Genomic DNA, 17,269 nt, shown 5'->3' on the forward strand with positions numbered 1-17,269 from the left:
CTGTTGTTTTAGCGATCATTTTGGAGAGTTTCACTGAAATCAGTCTGAACCCATTTCAAATGGCTAGAGTGTGGAAAGACAGCAGACCACCCACAAATGCTGGTTGTACAGGTCCTCAAAAATCCGCACTTCTACAGCACTCAGCACAAAATCTTTCCCCTCACCTTTTGACTCTAAACCAACTCAGTTTATGCATGTCAAATCTATTGTTATAAATAAACCAAACATATAAGCAGCACACCATTGCGATTGTAACTTGTAAAGGTAGACCAAATCTCATAAATCTGCTAAGAATTACATCATCCAATAATGCACTAACCTACATGGATTACTACATGGCTCACACAATTTTGCCAATATTTTGTGTAATACATTGTGCTGTATCTGTGGATTATGCTTTAGAATTAGGTGTGAAAAGACATGTACTACAGAATCTGAATACACATACATTTTAAAAATAAGCAATATGCAGAATTTATTTTAATAAGAGACAAGAGGGACAGATCTCTGCCAGGCATCTGCATGCTTCACACTGAGGTGAAAATGCACACATCCATTTCAATTATTACTTCAAGCGTCTGAAAATATAAAATTTGTTTAAAAGTTCACGTAACAAGTATGCTGTATTTTACCAATAAAACAGTACTTCCAACTCATAACATATGATTAACAGAAATTTACATAAATCTGTGAGGTGAACTCAAAATACATATTCATATGCCATTAAAATGAGCAGTGTTCTATTTTATTCTGTTTTAAAAAAACAAACCATTGTTGCACTGTATAGTACTGTAATTTATAAAACCACAATAATTTCTCCCTTATCCAAATGAATTTGACTATATTAAAATCTGAATAGGTTGTGACATTATTTGCCAAAAGAAATAATGCTAGAACTGCATACCTAATTGTGCTTGCTAATTAGCTCAGGATGTCTAATTCCCATTGCAGTCAGTGTACTAAATGGTGAAGCTCTTGGAAGCGGATACTATTGCTTAAATCCTAAAAAAAATATGCTCCCCTGAAACAAATTTGGCTGCACTCTACATTACACAAGCAATGATTGATTCTAAATCTTAATTAGGAAAACAACGAATATGCAAGTGATTTAATGAACTGTGTACCTTGTCAAACAGCTGGGGTGAATACATTTACTGAAATCAGAGTTAAATTTAATGATTCGGGCAATTAATTGCAGACCCCATGATAATCTCAGAGGACACTGAAGCGATGCCCATATCCTGTGGCTTATACATCCACCATGGTCACTGTCCTAATGAAAGCCAGCTGACAAATATTTATTTTCTCCAGATTTCAGTGCCAAGTACCAGAGAAGACACATATGACATGTTCAAACATTCAGACATATACTTAAAACCAGAAGTGTCCCATAGTCTGTGTTCTTAAATGCATTAGCTTGAGAAAAAAAAACAGAAAAACAATATATCTGCCACTAATATCTGGGGTAAGATGCTGCCTATTATAGCCCTGCTGTTAAAGGATCACCTGCCTTTCCCTTCAAAAGCACAGTAAACGTTTTCATTAAGATAACAAAAATTCAGGCAAAAATATAACAAAGGATGTTTTCAAGTGAGCAGCTTCAAGACTGCACAAGGTTTTTTTCCCTGTTAGAAGCCACTCCTAACTTGTTAAAATTGATCAAATGGGAGTGAATAGAGAGAGAAAAAAATTAAGCTGAGTCGAAAAGTGTGACTTGGATTTAATATTTTATAATTGCCAAGGGACATTCTGAGATCAATGAATTTTTGCCCAAGACGCACATCAGAAAGAGATGTACTTCAGTCTTTTTAGGGAACATTGGTCTATTTAATTCTTGTGTCTGATGCATGTGAAATATGCCTTCCTTGGCCTTCTTTTGTTCCTCCCGGCACTGCTGCAGGCTGACATTACCACTTTTAATGGGCCACCATTTGAGTAGAGGCAAGTAAGCCAATAACCCATTCTCACTAATGGATCAGCTTGTTTATTCACTTGCACCATTTTCTGGATCTAATTTTAGCCTTACCGCTTTTTTCAGAGCAAAAAAGGGAGAAAAATAAGAGGAAAACAGCAAGAAAACATAAAATGTGCACTTTATAATAAAATAATGCAGAATCTCCATTTTATGGAAAACTGCTACCTACACTGCAGTCAAGGCAGCCATTTTGTTGGTTTTAAAACTAGTTTGTGTGAAATTCAGCACAGCTTGAAATTAGCCCTGCATGGACAGTAGGAGAGGTGGAGAATGTGGTGACAGACAGTGTGAAACTGAAAGGGTCAGTTTTCAGCACAGAGCACTACTGGGTGTACCACGCTAGGCAAGCTGGGTGTGAGTGGAGAGATGGGGTGAGGGGTGTGGGCTGTGGGGCGGGGGCAGCGCCTGTGGCAGGCTTGGTTTGGCTGGGGATCAACAGTCAACACAGTGGTCCCCAGAGCTTGGCTCTGTGCCTGTAACTCAGCAGGGGGACTCAGGGAGGGAGATCATGGTGGGAACTGGAGGGGGTTGGGAGGGCAGAAAACAAATACCACCCAATTAACCCTCTTCACAAAACAGAAATATTACAGCCTTTAAAGTGTCTGGGTGGGACTTCCAAAACATCATTAATGAGGTGTCCTTAAGTCCAAAAGTCAAGGAACGGGCGGAAAGGTTGCTTAGGTCTGATTTGATAAAGAACTATGTTCTAAATATCAAAGTGTACAAATCGTTTTTCAAAGAACTCTATGGAAAATGTGTTTCTGGTAACAGTGTAGTTGGTCACCATCATCTTGTTGAGCCATGGTCACATGATTTAAATTATTCCATATGAAAGGCATCATTTAGTAAGGCCTTTATTCTAATTTTTTCCATCATCAGCAGGTATTTAATCTCAGTACTACTGAATTTCACTTCTAGTTGAGAACTAGTCAATATGATGTCTTTCAATGTTACTTAAAAAGTAACATGCAGGCTTGTGCTCTATGTGCCAGACAGGTGCCTTGGCAAGCCTGGCATCTCAATGCATAAATTAGACCCTTCCTGAAGCACCTCCATCTGCAAACAATATGGTGCCCTTCTTTTTAATCAAGCTTCTTTCCCCAGCAAGGAACCAAAGGCTTTGAAATCACCCGTCACATTCGGGAATTTTTTTGATCTGCTCATACTACCCACACATGGTGTTCAGGTCTTGAAAAATAAATAAAATTACAATGAAATAAAATAAATCCCGTATGTGCTGAATAGTAAAACCTGCAGGACTTCAAAAGCCTGCACACAAAGACACTTCTGTGTTTAGAGATGATAACGCTGCTGAGGTCTGATCAGGGGAAAAATAAGATGAGGAAGAAGAAGAAAAAAAATGCCACCAATGGAATCATTTCATAAAGTGCTGCTCAAAACACACAGATGGACTTCAACAAAGTGAAAATCTGCCCAAGTTTTGCTTCCACATGGAAAAAGAAGTAAATGAAATCCTGACACGGGAAACTTGATTCCTGCTGTTTATGTTGGCATTTCTTCCATTAAGTCATTTTGCTAACTCTATACATTTCATCACTCTCTTTTTTCCTAGCCTCTCGCCTGCCGAGCTCCACTCTTTCTGCGTTTTTAATGAAAGATCATTTTGAGCATTTCTACTAGTTTCTTTCCCCAGGCACAAACCTTTTAAGCTGTGCAATGTTGTCGACAAAAATAATAAAGAAAAAACAAACTTAAATGAATAGACACGAGAAATCTGTGCCTTCCCAGTAATGTAAGAATGCTACATCACACCAGCAAATCAGATCAATTTAACTACAGTTCAGGTGTGACTATGCATGTATAATTGGTTGACACAAAGACACAAATAGAATGTACTGTTCAGTATGCTACATAAATGAAAATCAGTTGCATCAAATTCATCTCACATATTTGTGTACATGGCAGGATGTCTAGAAGCTCACACACAGTAATAGTAGCTGTGTTAATCAGGTTAACACACTTCTGTAAGACTCATTTATCAGCCATAACAATGTGAAATTTTAAGACAAGACTGAGGATGAAGATATTTGATATGATTCTGACTATACTAAAATATAACTGATTTTCTAAAGAATACATATATGATTTACTTGGCTAAAGGGACTGTGGTACACACTATGAAGTGAGGGAAATTGTTGGCATGTTTTAATATTGGAAACTAGATGGAAAAGAAACGCTCCTATGCTCTACCGTGACCACTGCATGGCTGTTCTCCAATTCCTAACTGCTGGGCGCTATGCACCTCCCTGGACAACAGACTGGGGAGTGACTCCCTCCATGTCCCCAACTCACAGAAAACTGCAGCTAATTTCATTCTTCATAATTTTAATCATATCAAGATTAACAAGGGAGGTAATTAATTTCTTTAAGATGGGTATCTTTTAAGTGCCTGGGGCTCAACTTTGTTGTCAAAACTGTATACTTAACGATGATAACAGTGCAAACTTAAATTAAAGGCAGTAATAATGAGTATAAGAATTTCACTACTACTAAGGAAAAAAGGGATTTTTACATTTTTTTCTACTTACTATTTATATAAAATATTCACAGAAACAAATGCATATGCGTTCTCTATCCTGTACATATAAATATCTGGTTGAGATTATGCATATGAATACACACAGTTTTCAAATATATACTAAAGTTGAATTTAAATGATACATTTTACATATATATCCCCTTAAGTACCTTCAGAAGTTCAGAACCCATTCCAGTAAATTCTCCTGGTTATAAGGCTTGATACAAATCACATTTACAATGGCTACCTATGGCCAGTAGCTATGTAGCAGCAATCCTAATGCTTAAGGTTTCAAATACTCCTCCACTCTCTGGGCATTGCTTCTGTTATTAGTTGGGATCCTGCGGTATTCCACAGGCAAAGGCAATGGGACAAAGCCTGGGCCATGTGGAAATGCTTCCTCTTTCACTATATACTGACCTGTGTCCAGGTCGACCACCGAAAGGTTGGAAAGGAAAGGTTGCTGAAAGGTAAGGGAATCACACTCCTGTGGTTGTTTGACTGAAAACAACAGTGGGCTGAGCGCTGAAGACCACAGGTTGGAGATTCAAAGCAGAGCCCGTGTGGTGGTGGCACTGTGCTGGAGGTGTCAGTGACTCTTGATGATTCAGAGGCCCCCCCCCCCCCCCCCCCCCCCACACACACACACACACACACACACACACACACACACACACACACACGCACACACCCCTCCCCATGTGCGGCAGCTTCCATCTGCCTCCACAGAGCTGATCTTAGCATCTTTGGACAAGGGTGTTTAATCAAATTCTGCTGGGCATGTCAGAATACTACCGTGCAGGCCTCATCTGTCATCTGCTCTTTCAATAGGGGTATACGTCTCACAAATCTGTCACACCAATATTTTTCCCAGCACCCTTTAAGCCACTACGTCTTACATATTTGCTGTCCCCAGATTACACAGTTGTCCACTCAATGTGCCTGAGAAACTGTGTTAGCTTCTCATATGTGTCTTTTGCCATTATGTTCAGTGGCAATCTTCACGTTTCCTTCTCACAGCTTTTTTTTTCTTAACAGATTGTAAGGAGGGGATTATTCTCCCTTTTCAATGCTACTGTTTTACTGTGAATGCATTTTATTGAGGTGTTTCAGTGCAATGAATTACTAGCAACCCTGCATAAGTCCTGCAAGTTTGTGAGAAAAGGTCTTCTGACCAATGCAAGGTCAGATCAAGGTAAGATGTGGTAAAACTCACAAAACCGCAGGTGGACACAAACTCGGCTACAAATTCAATCTTGAAATTTAAATTTTCACACCTACAAAAAACAAATAACGTGATGCACTTTTGTTTTTAACTGGAAGACACTGACTTTGCACAGACTAATTAAATAGCTCTTTTATACATGTTATGCCCTCATCTAAAGAAATCCAGACAGGGGTCCCATAACCCTGTCCAAATAAGTCTGAAAGCAAACACTACAGCCTCTGTGTCCTTGCTAGCAGTGACCGCCAGAAGGCACGGGCAGTAACATTTGGGATTAAATACGTTTTACTGTCATCATGCAACATACCAGATTCTTTATACTTTCTCCAACCATGTATTTTACTCTGGAAATATGTAGATAACTCACTGGAGTCAACTCCCAAGTAGTTTTTTATATTATGCATATGCAAATGTCAGCTGAACTCCACATCATTCCCCCTTAAGAACCATACATTATTGATGCAGCCCTTTCTGATGGCTCGATATGACACTCCATAAAGTGTTTGCTTCAGTCGCTGCCTTGCGGACTGTGTAAAATCCCTACACGTGCTAACCGACGGAAGAGAAGATACCGTCCTCAGTGGAGTACCATTACACCCATTTGTTCAGGGAGGAAGAGAAGAACTATCCTCTCCGGGTTTCCTGTTTGTCTGGCTGAAGACCTGACCATTTAGTCCCGGGCAGAGCATGGGGGGTGGAGGATGTAGCGAAGAGGAACAACAGACTCAAAGTTGGGATTGATTTACTTCATTAACCAAGATTACAAGTTTAACTTACAAACCAGAGGTCAAAATTTCTCATTAACAAGGGGACCATGGAGAACCGCGGGGCTTGAAGACCACTCTTATTACTAACTACACATTTCAATCTGTCTTTGATGTTCCATGTCTGCCCCCCCCCCCCTCCTCCCCTCCGATTTTTTGGCAGAGGGGTTGATTTTAATTGTAGCTATAGAACACAGCATAGTTTGCCTGTAAGCCAGCCTCCACATCTGCAGTGAGTGCAGCTTTAGTGATATTGGGTGCAGTCCATAGCTCGGGGCTAATTTTAATGGTTCCCCTTTTCATACGAGGCTCAGATTGTTTTCCACGTGATTCCTGTTAATTTAGCTGCAGGAAAGGGCATCAGTTTTCCTTGTGCTTCCCCCCACCCTCACTCCCTCCCTCCTTCTCTCCCTCCCTCCTTCTCTCTCTCTCTCTCTCTCCTTCTCTCTCTCCTTTCTGATCCATACTCTCAAAGTAGGTGAAATGAATTCAAATGAAAAAAAAAAAACAAGCTGCTGCTATTAAATCATCTGCCTACCTTTTCCACATGCCTGTATAAAACCGATATGAGAATGAGAATGAGAATATCGTCAAAGTCAATTTAGCTTTTTTTTTTTTTTTTTGTAATGGACAGGGCTTTCACTTTGATACAATAAATGATTCCTGTGCTCGATTATCACCCTGTGCTAATAGCACTGCCATTCCATTCATGCTTGCTTGGGTGACTGGAATGTGACACAGCGTTCATGCAGGCTGGCTGGAGTCCCACAACTACTGTGACCCCCACCTTCCCTTACCCTTCCAACACTAAGGGAATCACCAAGCACCCCACTCTGACAGAACAACACTGAACACAGGGCCTGGTGATCACGGCAATGTATGCAGCATGAAATCTAATTAAAACCTATTCTTAAAAAAATGCTACTTAATATGAGACTTAAAACAGGGAATAAATATTTAATGGTCATGTCAATATTTACTGTCCCAAGGCAACTATAATTCGAGCAGGTAAATAAATTTCATTGGCAAGTCATGCATTTCATACCACGGGCTAATCATTTTCTACTGATTAATGCGCTGGGTGGAATGTGGATGCCTGACAGGGTCCTCCTGCATTGTGAGGGGGAGGAATTTAAAAAAAAAAAAAAAAAAAAAGGCACCAGCCGCGGTTGCACTGGGGGGCACTGCGGCTGGAGCACGTCCCTCTCCGTCCTCCCTCGCCTTCCCAGTGGACTTCAAAAGCAAACATTTGCTGAGAGCAGGGGGTCAGGCCCCTCCTCCTGTCTGTGCCGTGACCCGCCGTCGCGGCCGCGCCAGGGCCCTCCTCCTCTTTATGAAACGCTTCCATTGCTGCCTTGTAGCTAATCCGCCCGCCGGAGCCCTATAAGGCCCCCTTTGTTCACTTCTGCAGGCGAGATCAAGCCTGAGACAGACACTCCAGTCTTGACTGGCTATCAGTTTCAAGCCCTTTGGCGGTCTGGGTCCAGGCGAAGACTTGCTACACACCGAGTCACCTTCGCATTAAAAAGAAAAAAAAAAGGAACGGCCAGAAAAGTGTCACCTGCATTTTATCAATGGACAGGGAAAAGCAGTCGGAGGGGACCGGATTTCAACAGGAGCTCTCTTACCGGCAAGGCATCTCAGAGAGGTCATTATCCCCTCCTAATTTCAGCTCTGGCATAGCAGTGAAGGGCTGCCTTTGTCTGGGACTAATGCGAAAACCTCAGGATTTGATGTCAGAGGAAAATAATCAGCGTGGGCTTCATAATGCAGCCTGCCTGTGCTCCTGGCAAGAGCCCCCCGGCTCATTTCTGTGGAGATGAAATCTATGACAAGCCCTTCAGTTAAGCTGAGAGCAGGCAACAGTCCAGTAACACCCACAGGCCTTGCAGGCATCCTGTGACCCCCTTAGAAAAGTCACATTCACTTTGCTCTTGAGAAAGGAAAAAGAGCGCCGCTGGCGCTCTGAGCCCATGTGAAATGAAGAAATGTGAGGAGGTGAAAATGAAGTGAAAATAAGTTAAGATTCTTCTCCTCCTCGCAATCGCACATGATAGGAGTATGAGTTTTAATTCAATGTAGACAGGACATTAAAATCAGTAGTATAAAAGGTACATTCTGGCTCATTTTTATTTGAGACCATTTTTTTAAAGCATTTGTGAGGTTTCCTTTGGGGCCGAGGATAGGAGGCTCACAGAGCAATCAGGATAAAATGTAGTGAAGGAGGTTGGCACAGCACTCAAGCACCAGAAGTAATGCTTTTATTTTGTTATTTATGCTTTTTGTACAGGACACATTTGCAATTCTTTTCTGCAGCACATTGCAACTAAGAAAATGATATAAAGATGCAACCTAATGAATCAGTTACTAGAATGTCCATCTGTAATTCACAATTAATGCTTTTGATATCAAATTACACCATATTTATTCAGAATATTAAAATATAATTTTAATAGTCATATAACCTCTCTATGCTATAAAGTTATATATTATTTAACTAGATTATACTGAATTGATTATACTGATGTATTGTGTTTTAAAATAAAAAAAATAGCCATAATTACTTATAATAAGAACAGAGGCTTGATAGACCATGTAGGGATTAGCCACCAAATCCAGCCATTTCAAATCATTTTAATTCAAATACAAATTTACTTCCCCTTTCTAGCAAACACAAGCAAATATAATATACTATATCACATGCAAGCCCTACTGGAATTCTGTTTAATCATTCATGTCTGTTTGACTGAGAGGTTCACTATCCAAACGACAAAAGACACTATTCAAAACAAATTTCTTCTTTACATGTCTAACGAATAAACCCACAAAATACAACTGCAGAAGAAAACATCTCGCCATTTTGGCGAGGAGCCGGCTCTTAAATGCATCGAAAGAGATTTGAGTCATTGTGGAATTGCTCATCCTCGTCCATTCTCCAGCTGGATAAGCAGAGGAACAATAGTTCAAAGAGCTTCTCCCTGAACATCTAATCCTATCGCTTCCAATATTTATTCACAAAAACAATACCGGCAAATTTAAGAACAACAGCACTTTAAAAAACAGCTATTTTCTGGTCCAAAACTAAGATTTTAATCCCTAAAATATAAGACTGATTTAACTGATATGTGACTGTACACCATCTTCACACAGTACAGACAAAACCAAAATAACAACAGCTGATTTCAATGATCAAGATTTACTAAAACACAGACTACATCCCATTCACAAGTGAGTGAGGGAGGTGAGCAAACAAGTCCAAACATCATGTGACATTTCACAAGTATATACCTATGAAGGAAGGGGAAGGGTGTTATTTGGGAAAGCATTTGAGACTGTCATCATTCCAGCACCGTGGCTCATAACGAAACAAGACTTTCACAAATCATGAAAACAGCCGAAACAGTGACATCTGGAAATCACGTTGGGATTCTTAGCTAACAATGGTGAAAGACATTACCAAAATGGAAGTGGACACTTTCTAAAAATCATGCCCTCACACGCACTGATCTCTCATCATTAAAGAGCACAGTCTGGAAACTGAGGGACAGTACAGAGGTGAAATTAAAGCTGTGGGAAGTAATGTTACATGAAAAATATCAATATGGGCAAATGCGTAATACATTACTTGAACACAAGAGTCCCACTCCTATTAATCTGCCAGTTTTAACCTGGCAATGTAACAGTTTAAATTTAACGTTGTTTATAAGTGACCCCACTTATTTGACAATTGCTACTTGATAACCAGATACATATCTCAGTGATTTAGAATAGTTTGAGCTTCGAAATCTAGCTGCAAAATTTTCATAAGTCAATCTGGATAAGAGCATAGGGCCAAATTAATAAACATAAATGCAAAGTTGTGTCAAAGTTTCTGTTCCATTCTAATTAAACACTGGAATAATTCAGTCTGATGTTGCCACTGTTTCGTGACTGTGAGTGAGAAATGTTCATTTTCACTGTAAAATTAAATACTATCTGTGGCAACATTACAGCGTTTTTCAGTGTCCCTGTGATTGAATCAATTTCCTGCAAAATTCACAAACAGTGGTCTGCACAAATGCACACCCTGGCATGCTGAACAAAAGGGTTCCGGAATCTCGCACCAAACACGAAGGGTACAAGATTGTAGATTTGCTCAAAGGGACCAAATGAGGGAAAGTGAAAGTTCCCCTCTGCAGATCGAGATCAACCCTCAACCACGAGACTCGGCATCATTTTGAGGAGAAGCGCTAAGAGCAAGTGAGCAAAAATGCAGACTGGGCCACAGCCTGAGTATCCAAAACATGGACTTTAAAGATTCCCCCTGTCACTACGAGAACATACAAAGGTCATTTTAATAACAAAGCAGAGTAAAGGCATCAGGGATATATTTATAGTGCTATTGACAGTGTAAAACAGAGAAAGCCACGGCAGACAGCACTGTAAACAAACTAATTTACACTATACCCAATCCAACCACACTTTAGCTGTGAACCATCTGGTTTACATTAGGACTGTGTATCTGAATGTTCCTAATGATAAATTATTCATCTTGATGAAGGGGTCATGATAAGGGACATATCATGACACAACACATATTACCATAAAAATAGACAGGCGGCTGGTGACTTTAGCTGTATGTGTGCTATGTCCATGTGGACACAACATGGCGATTTTCATTTCACTGTCACCAATTGATAAACTTGTGCTGAGCTCTAAAATTTTCAGATACCTCCTACATCATGTTTGTAATTTGATGACTGATATTACCCACTCAATTTTTTTTTTTTGCTCGCTATCTTATGATGGAGGAGGTAATCCCGGTGCATTTGTCAGTCCTGCTTCGGAGAAAACTCAACAAGAATGCAGCTGATTACTTGCTGTTCTGGTGTACAGTCCAGAAGGCAAAATATATTTATTTTCTGTTGTGACCCAATGACAGTGTGACCTAATAATGATATGTGGAAAAGTACCACCGACCACAAGTAAGCAAAGAAAAAAACATTAGGGCCACAGCATTTTACACAGGATAAACACACCTAGTTCCGCTTGACTCGTCGGAGGTTGGGAGAACCCACTCATATCGAAGGCTGACTAACATTTATGCTGGCCCAGGTCAATTTGCTTTCAAAACGCCTGCAGCTAGCCTCAGGTACAGCTGACCTACAGCCAAGGCGGGTCAGTAGAAACATGGCTGTAATGATACAGCACTTCGTTGCACAAAAATGAGCACATAAACTATAGTGCATGTAGTTGTCACTGCCTAAATTTAAATCAGCATCTGTAACCATAGTTAAAAAATGTGACAGATATTGGTTGGTAATTATTCTAAACACTATTCTAACAAAAAAAAGAATATGTAATAGGATTTTAGAGGGGTTCAGGTGTTTCCCCAGAAAACAGTAAGACGGCACTCTTGTGCACACTCATGTCCCTTCAGAGCACAGAGAGAGTCAGTCTTCACGTCCCTTCAGAGCAAGGAGGGAGTCAGTCTCCATTTCATTGTTCCATGTCTGTCATTTACCATGGCAAAACAAAAAGCTGCTCAAAAAGATTAACCCATCTGCCCCGAACTTAGACAAATTCCATATATAACCACTTAGTTATTGCATTCTAAAACTGTTGGAAAATAGGACTGCCCTGTTCCCTAGTTAGCTAAGGAACAAATGAAACATCTATACCTGTCGTTTGGCCAAAAAAGTTTTTTTTTTCCTTTTACTGAGAAGTAGGATTGTGTACTGTTTGAGAAGACACTTGGAGACATTTTATCTGAATAAGACAAAATGGTGTGAGTATTCAGAGAGGACTGATATAGCAGTCAATGAAGGTATAGTTGAAATAATTTCAGTTTACATAAAAGTAACATATGTACCTGGCTTTCAGTTAGAAACAAACAATAGAAAGACATAATATCCACTGGACTGGACAAGGAAGAGTTAACCTTCTAGCAGCTGGTACAATTGGTTTGAAACGACAACAATAAATGAAACAACAAATGAAACAACAAATGAAAAGACGACAAAAAAAAACAAACAAATCGTACTATTAACAAGCCAGTGAACACAAGGGATTGGAACACTGTTCAACACCAAGTTCTTACCTCAGTCCCTGCAGAAGTAGCCCCTGGGGAATCCACTTTGCGTTTCTTCCGTGGTCCGATGGCAGCTAATGCTGTCAAGTTGGCATCCCGTTGTCTCATCTGTGCAAGTTCCTGCTGCTGCATCTGAAGGACAAAATGCAGCACGATCAACCTGTGAGTCCAAACTTGAGAGCAGAGATGAGCTTTTCTCCTACCAAACTGTTCGAAATAGAACCACAAGAGTGGAGGCTATTAATCCGTAATCACATCGTTATTCAGCATTTCTGTTCTACAATATTGTGAATTTATTTTATTTCATGTTTTTTTTTATTCTCCCAGGAAAATTCCCTTTTCCCATGTCTATATCATACATTCTATACAGAGTACAGAATAGTTTCAGCATAGCCTCAATGATATTTATAAACATCACAATGATCACAGACCAGACAAAAAATTCACTGTATAATAAAAAAGGATAGGAAGATGGGATATTGTTCTGCTTTGTTATGTCCCCAACTTTCTACCCACACACAGTATATTTAATTGACTTGGGATTAATAGCTCTATTAATAAATACTTACAATGTCTCCCAAAAAAAAATACATTACACATTGCAATAGCAGGCACAATGTGTCCAGGTGTTAAAGCTAGTTTATATGAACATGTAATTTTCATACACACAAAGACAAGTGAATGTGTTACAATCACACAGCTAATTAACTCTGCCATTTGAGTAACACCAAATCTGGAGTATCAACATGTTCTGAGCAAAATGTCTATAGCATCCATTTCTTCATCTCACCTCCCTTTCCTGTCCATTAAATTTTCCTCCTCTAACGCAGTGATAAAATGACAGCATGTCGTCAGATATTTGCTGTGTACACTTCACTGCCTTTGCCATACTGGTCACATAGTCCGCTGTGACTTTTTTTTTTTTTTTTTTAATGTGGAAAAGGAAGTCAGAGCATTGCAGTCCTCAGGTAATGTCACGGCTTCCCGCGGGGCAGCTGAAAAGCCAGCGATGCTGGGAGGTGGGCTGTTGTGTTCTGCAGACGAGTGACCCCCGCAGGGCCCCGCACTGAGAGCGTCATCACCTCTCCTCACCTTGACGCTCGCACTGGCACAGCCATGAACTTAGAACTTAGCGGTGAGCATGCATGGCAGATTCGTCAATGCAGGGGATTACTTTTCTCTCATCTCCGGATATGTGGGTAGGTGGTCACGGGGGACATTTTGTGGTGGATTTTTGGTGCCATACCTAAAAGGGTTCTCTTTTGTTGTAGAAATTGAATCCAAAATATGCATGCTGTCATTTCAGTGTTTTTCTCCCCAAAAAGCCTGTAGCAAGATGTGGCCTTTAGCATGTTGCCACTACGCATTTCATACATTTTTTAAAAAATTCAAACATCCTGACATCAAAAAATAATACAATAACACCATGAATACAAGCCACAAATGCCATCTGATTCTCTCCCAGCAGTTTAATAACGTGACTAAATGTACATATCACATGGACCCTTGCACAAGCAGTCCAAAGAACGGAAAATGGTAAAACGCTACAATTATCTTCATAAACCAATAAAATGTAATGAAGAGACGGGTTGACAAAGGGATGAATCCAGGGAGCGTTTACATGCTAATTAAGATAGGGTTATGTTAATCGAAAGGGAAGTCATGCACATTGTGCGAGCACGCATGGTTGCCTTGCCTGGCCAAGCTAACACGGAGAGTGACTGCTGTAATTCGAGGTCTAGTGCAGTCAACGCAGACTCGAGTCGGGCAATTAGGGTGGGGCATTGTTCCACAGCCAAAGGCACAGGGAAAAGGGGCCCGTGGAAGAGACCTGACAGACAGATCAGGGGGTCAGAGCCTGACCAGAAAGCCTGGCTCCATGAAATTTGACTGATGGAACAAGGATGCTGATATCTCTGCCTGGCACCAGACATCCTCCCCACATGGCCCGCAGCTACAGCCTTTGTTTCAGATTTATGACCGAATGATAAATGCAGGCCTCGTTTCGCCATTTGCAAACCAACGTTCTGCATTTCCCATGATTACGATCGCTGCGTTTGACAACTGATTTCCATGGTGACGCATGTCCGACAGAACCAATTCCACAACAGTCCCTTTAAAAGTCTACCACTGTTTAGGGGGGTTTGCAGGAATGGGATTAGAGTAGCTCTTGTGGTTTCTCAGAATTGGTATCATTATGCAAGATCTGTAAACTGTTGTTGAAAGCTCACTAATTGTAGCTGGAACTAGGCTGAAAAAAATCAATATGAGTAATTTTTTTTAAAGCATTATATCTTTTTGTTACACACACACTTGTACACAGACAAGCACACACACAAATCCCTACATATAGACATATACATTTGCCAAGTTCCATTAATGTCTTTGTTTAAGTATTGGAGACGCATAAGAGGTTTAAATGCCAGTTACAGCAGCCTGCCCACCTGCCCTTTGGAGGCAGAGAGAAATACTTGTAGACTCTAATCATTTACAAAGGTCAGGAGCAAGGGAGAGCCTGTGAGCACTGCTTTAAAATTCGATTGATCCCTATCTGCAGTCAGGCCATAGAGAATATAAGTGGTATTTCTGCTATACTGCAATTATCAGCCTCTGAGGCGCTGGTAAATAAATGTGTTCATGTCTAAGTATCTGGTAAATGTTCAGTTTCAATTTAGAAACTCTCACCACAATCATTTCCACACTGTCAAGGCAGCTGGCTATAAAAATCAAATTTGTCAGTGCGATACTATTCTCGCCTTGTTTAAAGGATGTAAAAAATCCATCACAGATCAACACCAAATGAAAAATTAGCTATAATTGTATGCATGTAATTTAAATATTTTCATTCCACGATATGTGGCTGAATGTTATTTACTCAGTACATTCGTTTTTTTGTATGTGTGTGAATTATTCATAAGTTCATAGGGGTCTAAAATAAGCATTCTTATTAAAATACAAAAAAAATGTTTTGCTGAAAAGCATCCTTTAGATGGTTGGCACAAAACAACTCCTATCAAATCCCCGTCTGGGGATACTAGACAACCCAGTAAAGTCCTTACTGCAGAGATGAAACTCAAATGTTTTCTCTCTCCACTTGCAGTTTGGCAGGAATGCAAATTCCCCGGAACCCGAAAATGAAAATAAATCCATTTAGATAAACCTACACTGAGGAGGATGTGTTCCTTAAACCTGAATTCCTCACCTGCTGTTCTCTATCGGTGCAGTTTGTAACAAAGACCTCTCCCCCCATGCCCCCTGGGGCTGCCTGAGGCCTCCCAGACGCTTGCAGACAGATGTCCTCCGCACTGCACATTGCGAGGCCCTGACGTCACGGAGGGCCGCGGGGCTTCACGCGAGCGGGAGGTGCTCGCCATTATGAAAGGCAAGAGCATAAAGGCAGGGCAGGGTGCCTACCCTGATCTCCCTTCTTTGATGTCCTCAGGGGGTGCACAACAGGGAACCTCAATGGCCACAACAACCCAAGCAGTATGCGTGGTTAACCTCAGCTAAACCACTGCATGTCCTCCCTTCACATACTTCAATCTTAGTCTCTCCTTGTAAGTCACATCTGTGTACTTTGAAATGCTATACAAATGGTAACTACACGTAAAAGAGATGGTTTTCCCATGAACGCTTCACAGTCTCCCGTTTGATCATATGACTACTGGCTTCTCAGACGTGTTTTTTTTTTTAGACACGTTGACAATGGTCTTAATTCAACCTTTCCTCTTATTTCCATGCTACTTTTAAATGATGATCATAGAAAAACATTTAAGATGAAATTACTGCAAATGTGAACACAAGTGAACTGAATACCACAGCCAACAACAAAACAGCTACAGTGCACTCTAGATAGCATGTTATAGACAACAAAAAAGCACTCTGATTCTTCAATAGTCTTGTAAGTGTTTTCAGTTGATTGACCTCCCTTACAAATTACCTACGGATGCTGTACAAACTAAAAAATTGTTCACTACAGGATTCTAATTATGTGCAGTAATCTTTCTCTCATAATTTAGCTCACCCCCAAATAATACAGCAACCAAACAAATATGATTGATAACTAACCCTGTTAGTCTGTGTTAATTTCCTGGTTATGTCCTTCTATAGAAAATTTTCCCATGTGAAGATTGTGTATTGCAAGTGTAATGTGTATAATTTCTAGGCTTCATTTGTGTTTTTATACATTTCAAATGTCTGGGTTTCTTCACCGTTCAGTCTAGCAGGCATTTTTTTTCAGTTTATATTGATATCATTATATTAGGCACATTTATACAGAGTATACATTTTTCAAAGAATATGGTAATGGTGTCACAATTTTAATTTACTGACATATGCATATTTAAGAACGGTACACTGAACCCAAAGCAGGGGCGGTCATTAAAAAATTGCTTATCTAAGGGAAAATCTCAATGTTTTACGTTTTACTGTTTTTCTTTTGCTTTGATTCACACATGCTACTATGCCTGGCATAGCTGCCTTTCAAAAAAAAAGTGAAATAGGGTAGTCATAGTCATCACCTTCTATTGATCACATATAATTTACATCTTACAAAGATGTGAGCTCATATATTCACACTCCAAGAGGAAGATCTCAATGATTTATTCATCTCAAATCAAAAATTGGAAGGTAGATGAGAAGAGTTAGTTCACAGGCAGCAGCCGACTGCAGGCACTGAGGCTGGGCTCTCCTTTCA

The 17,269-nt window shown here is 40.2% G+C and overlaps 1 protein-coding gene across 1 annotated transcript in view; it reads right to left on the reverse strand.

The window, feature by feature from the left end:
* Positions 1-17,269, reverse strand: part of LOC118782282 (transcription initiation factor TFIID subunit 4-like) — a 72,914-nt gene that overhangs the window by 13,224 nt on the left and 42,421 nt on the right. Inside the window, exon 15 of the mRNA XM_036535590.1 lies at positions 12,583-12,705. Within this exon, the coding sequence (XP_036391483.1) occupies positions 12,583-12,705 (123 nt within the window). The remainder of the gene's footprint in view (positions 1-12,582; positions 12,706-17,269) is intronic.

This window comes from Megalops cyprinoides, chromosome 8 (assembly GCF_013368585.1).
Source record: "Megalops cyprinoides isolate fMegCyp1 chromosome 8, fMegCyp1.pri, whole genome shotgun sequence".
In the NCBI taxonomy this organism is placed as follows: domain Eukaryota; kingdom Metazoa; phylum Chordata; class Actinopteri; order Elopiformes; family Megalopidae; genus Megalops; species Megalops cyprinoides.